At 59.6% G+C, this 5,031-nt stretch overlaps 1 protein-coding gene across 1 annotated transcript; it reads right to left on the minus strand.

Annotated features, from left to right (window-relative positions):
• Positions 1 to 2,476: 2,476 nt before the first annotated feature.
• On the minus strand, positions 2,477 to 4,579 carry LOC107533340 (tryptase beta-2-like). The gene is made up of 5 exons (XM_087815138.1): positions 4,519 to 4,579; positions 4,185 to 4,365; positions 3,806 to 4,071; positions 2,716 to 2,879; positions 2,477 to 2,641 (listed from the first exon to the last, which is right to left on the minus strand). The coding sequence occupies exons 1-5, from the start codon at positions 4,577 to 4,579 to the stop codon at positions 2,477 to 2,479; spliced, it is 837 nt and encodes a 278-aa protein (XP_087671264.1).
• Positions 4,580 to 5,031: the final 452 nt, after the last annotated feature.

The raw sequence follows: 5,031 nt of genomic DNA on the forward strand, positions 1-5,031 counted from the left end.
TGCGTGCGCGACATCTGCTCCGATGATCAACAAGGATCACAGTGGCAGCACCTCTGGGTGTGGGGCCTGCACTGAACTCGTGACGGCCACACACCGAGGAGGTGTCCTCGGGGAAGGGGAAACTGCCCTTTCTGTCTGGCTCAGGGGAGTGGGGTTGGAGGCCAGCCCTCCCAGGTCCCAGGAAGTCCGATGTTGCCCAGTGTGGGGGTGGGGGGGGGTCCAGAGGGACCCCAGGTCCTCTGCCTCCTGGACGCCCACTGCCTTCCCTGGTCTCCACAGGATGGGAATTTGGGGCCTTCACCTGTTTTAGATCAATTTGCCTCTAGCATTCAGACCCCCTCATCCCACTGGTACCTCATAACATGGTTTCCTGCAGTACCTGCGACACCCCCAAGATTCTAGGCCTGCTCTTGAGCAAACAACTCCAAACACCATCTGTGTGGTCCCCCTCAATGACTCTGTGACTGAACTCATTTCTGTGCCCATTTTACAGGAGAGCACAAGGAAGGGTGTCATATCCCAGAGTGCCTCCCTCTCCTGCACCTGGGGGGATGGGTCACTAGCAGCCCAGTGAACATGGGCCATATGGACCTGCATAGGGGCTCCCTCAGGAGGATGCCTATGGGCACAGAGGGAGGGGTGTCCCCCCTCAGCCCCGCTGGCCCAGGGGAAGGCCCTCTTGATCCTCCTTGATAAGCCAACACTCACTTTTATCTGTCACTGTCACTGGCAGGGGGGGCTGAGCTCCTCCAGATCCCAGGGCCAGATAAGGGGAAGCAGGGGTGGGGATGGGGTACCCGGCCTCCTCCCTGCTCTCCCAATCTAAGGGTATCAGCCCCAGGCCCAGCCCATGTATCTTTTCTTCCTTGCACCCCTCACAGGAGGAGCCCTGTGGCTTGTCCCTTAGTGTCCCCCAGCACAGCCTGCCCTTAGAAAAGTGTAAATGGGCTTGTACAAGGTGAACAACCCACGGAGGTCACCTCACCAACCACAGGGGCAACCCCAAGAGTGTGGGAAGGGAGAGAAGGAGGAAGGACAGGGGTGTTCAGTCCACCTCTGCCTTTCACATTCTAGGAAGGGCAAGTATTCTGGCTGCAATAAGATAATTAAAGGAGAGAGGAAATGAGGGCTAGCATCTCCCCCACCACCATTTCCACAGCAGTGAGGGCCCAGGGTGAGTGGGCAGAGGCCCTCCCACTTGGACCTGCAAAGTCTGCACCATGGGGAGCCAAGCTGCGGCTCACGGGGCTCTGTGCCCAAGAGACAACCTCAAATGCACAGCAGCCAGAGGCACAAAACCTGCGGCCTATTGACATGAGCAGTGGCAGGAAACTTGCTCTGTGACAACATCCAAGAGGTTGGAGCTATTGGACCTGGGGCCTGGGGGCACTGTTCGAATATTCCAAGTGGACAGCTGTCCCCTCTCCTGCCAAAGGGGACCTCCAATTGTGAAAGGGACTCCCACATCAAAAACCATAAAATTGCTTATTAAAGTTAATGAGAGGGCACCCCCACTATCAGAAAGGGGAGGAGGTGGGGGAGGGGAGTGACAGGCATGGCCCCCATTGCTGGGGGTGGGTGGGAAACATCTGGCTTCTAGGAAATGGAGGGTGTGCAGACCCCAGGCCTCAGCCCCCTCACTGGCACACACCACACACATTCGGAGGGGGTGCACAGGAACAGCCAGTCACCTGGTCCTAAGACCCTGACTGGGGACACCCTATGTCCCCTGTAGCAGCCTGCACATCAGGCTCCACTTGGGAGCTGACAGGATGAGTGGAGAAATGGTGTCCTCCCCACATGCAGCCTCAGGAAAACGGCACAACACGGTGTTCGGTGTAACAGGCTCAAGGCTTACACTCCATCAGTCTCCCAAATGTGAACATTAAGCAGACCCAGGACTTGCACATGTACCTGCACAGTGCGACCTGAGAGAGGCTGGGGACAGTGCTGTGGAGAGAGGAGGGGAGGGCACTGCGGGGTTAGAGGGACACAGGTGTGGGGGCCACGGTACATACTGTGACCTCATTGCTGGCTGCCTGGGTGCTCCTAGAATTATCTTGGAAATGTCCTGTGTTGCTTTCTGTGTCCAGAGTATACGTGGCTGCTCCCCAAAGAGACAAGCCCTGGGCACCAAGGGCAGGGGAGGGGTCTGTCCCCACAGCAATGCCCAGTGCTCAGGGCCAGGGGGGCCCCACAGTGACAGACAGTGGCTGTGCCGCTCCCCTGAAGCCCTCCGCTCCCCCTCAGTGGCGCCCACAGCTAGAAACACAGCCACAACCACATGTGCTCTGCACACACTTTAATGAGGATCAGTGCCTGCCACCTAGTCCCTGCCCTGAGGACAGGGTGGGGTGGGAGGCTCAGGGCAGGGGACAGGGAAGGGAGAAAGGGTTGACACCTGGGCAGGAAGCAGTGGTCTGGGGACAGGAGGGGCTGGGTTTCCACAGCCCTAGGTGGCAGCCAGAGGGATGGCTCAGGGGCCCTTGGGGACGTACTGGTGGATCCAGTCCAGGTAGTAGGTGACACGGGTGTAGATGCCAGGTCTGTTGGGCTGGGCACAGGCGTCATCCCAGCTGACCACACCTGCCTGCAGCCAGGTGCCATTGACCTTGCAGACCAGGGGCCCTCCAGAGTCACCCTGGGGAGGAGAGGGGTCAGCAAGTGGCTGGAGAGGCTGAGGCGGTAGGGACTTTGGGGAGGACATGGGCCCACCTGGCAGGAGTCATGCTTCTCGTTCCCAGCACATATCATGTCTTCCCGGACAATCCGGACATTGTCCCCGGTGTACAGGCCTATGTGGTATTTGCTGTCACAGACGCTGTTGTCTACAATGGGCACCTTTGCCTGCTTCAGGGGGAATGGCGGTGGGAGAGGCACTGCGGGGTGAGAGGGGGTGAAGGAGGAAGCAGGCTGGGCTGGGGCAGTCAGCTCACCCTGCCCTCCGATGGGACATGGGACGGGGCGGGGAATGACAGCAGGAGCATTGCTGCTGCTGCCTCTGAGCCAGGCCTGGGAGCTCAGCACAGGGGGCGCTGAGCACTGCAGACCCGATCCCTTCGCTCCCAAGGCTAGACCTGCGTCCTTGACCTCACTGAAGCCCCATTTGGGGAAGGGAAGGGGTGGGAACCAGCTTTCCTCCCAGCTCTGCCTCCAGGCGAGCCCTCACCCCAGGACTCAATTTTCCCCACTGTGCACGGGGTGGTTGGAGAGGATGTGTATCTCCACTGGCGCTTGGGCGATGACACAATCAGACTCTTTGTGGGCGGCCCAGAGGACATGCCACAGGGCACCTGCTCACGCTCAGTGACCCTAAGGCTTTGCTCTGAGTTGTGGATAAAAGATACAAGATGGTTGTGCTGGAGGGGTCAGGCCAAGCTGCATCTAACTGCACCCACACCCCTGGGCAGGGCCCTGGCTTCTGGCTCTGGCTCCGTCGGTGGGCACAGGGAGAAAACGCAGGCCAGCCTAGGGAAGCGGGGTTGCTCTCTTCCTTTTTAATAATAAGGCACCTTATATGTGTGATTTCTCTCATTCCTCTATCATACCCATGAAAACCCAACTCCCACTGCGCCCTTTCGTGCAAGGGGAACAGGCACAGAGGTGCTAAGTGACTTGCCCAAGCACCGAGTCCCTGCTCTCGGTACATCCTGCCTGTGCCATCTCTTCCCCCCAAGACTCGCCAAATGGCCACTCCCTGAGCCTGCGCATCAGGACCCCACTGCCAAAAGGGTACCCAAGAGCTGGGTCATGGGTGTAACTGGTCCCCACTTCCCCAAGCCCTCCAACTGTCCCTGACACCCACCTCCATTGTCCACATCACCCCAGCCTGTCACCCAGCACTGGGTCCCCGGGGGGAAGGTCTCCGAGGCAGGGGGCAGAGTGATCAGCTGGACCTTGCAGGAGATGTTCACAGGATCCTGGAGCTCCAGCAGGGCGATGTCAAACCCCTCCTTGATGCTATAGAACTTGGGATGCGGGATGATCCGGTTGATGGGCAGCAGATTATCCCGGTAATAGAGGTGTTGCTCCCGCAGCTGCACCCTCAGGAATGCAGGATCTTTGATGTCCCTGGAGAGAGGGGACACACACTCAGGCGGCTGAGCAGGCTCTTGGACACCCCAAGAGGGAGGGTGGAGGAGCCCCAGGCCCACCCCCACCCATCAGGCCCCATGGGCACTCACGGTCCTATGCAGTGCGCAGCAGTCAGCACCCACTGGGGGTGGATGAGGGAGCCCCCGCAGAAGTGCATCCAGTACGTCCAGGGCGGTGTTCTGGTTCTCAGGCTCACCTGCCAGGGCCACATGCTCCCAGGGGCCTCCTGCCCCCCTACGATGCCCATTCTCTTCAGGGCTTGGCTTGGGGCTGGGGCAGGAAGTACCCTCAGGACAGGACCTGGACCTAGCTGGCCCCTGTGCCCACACAAACCTGGGCTTCTGTGAACCCACCCGCCCATCGTGGGTCTTGCAGGGTGTGGGGTGAGGGGCAGGGACAGGGCTGGCTGGGGTCAGGACTCACCAGGGGCCAGGTGGACCAGGCTCAGCAGGAGGGGCAGCACCAGCACCAGCAGGCTCAGCATCTGGAAGGAGCAAAGAGGGGCCATGTGACCCAGCTGGGGGCTGAGCCAAGTGGGGGTGTGCAGGGTGTGGGGTGCAGATGGAGTCGAGGTCCCTGGGATCAGGGGTCAGTTCAGGCGTGAGGTCTGAGGTCCTGCTGCTCCAGATCTGAGGCTCAGCTGCTCAGTGCACTGACACCCAGATGTTGGGGTCTGGTGATTGTGCTTACTTTGACGTATCCCTGTCGCTATTGCCTCAGCCCACTGTCCCCTCCCCATTTATCCTTCTAGACTAGGAGGGGGCCGGAGGAGGAGTGCTGGATCCTCCAATCCAGAGTGGAGGAAGTGGGCGATTCAGACCCAGAGCCCTGCTGCCCCCACCCAGGATTCCTTGAGTGGTCTGACAGCGTCCACATCTGGGAATTATCTGAACAGTTCTGCTGGTCACAGTGGTTCCTTTTTATCTTGGGATCTGA

Source organism: Miniopterus natalensis, chromosome 3, assembly GCF_054644295.1.
Source record: "Miniopterus natalensis isolate mMinNat1 chromosome 3, mMinNat1.hap1, whole genome shotgun sequence".
Taxonomy (NCBI): domain Eukaryota; kingdom Metazoa; phylum Chordata; class Mammalia; order Chiroptera; family Miniopteridae; genus Miniopterus; species Miniopterus natalensis.

Bases quoted from the DNA above. Each gene is read 5' to 3' on its own strand.
- LOC107533340 (XM_087815138.1), bottom strand. From the start codon at position 4,579: ATGCTGAGCCTGCTGGTGCTGGTGCTGCCCCTCCTGCTGAGCCTGGTC. The intron at 4,366-4,518 runs GTGAGTCCTGAC...TTCCTGCCCCAG, and splicing joins CCTGGTCCACCTGGCCCCTG to CCCCAAGCCAAGCCCTGAAG. The intron at 2,880-3,805 runs GTGGGTGTCAGG...CTCACCCCGCAG, and splicing joins GGGTGATGTGGACAATGGAG to TGCCTCTCCCACCGCCATTC.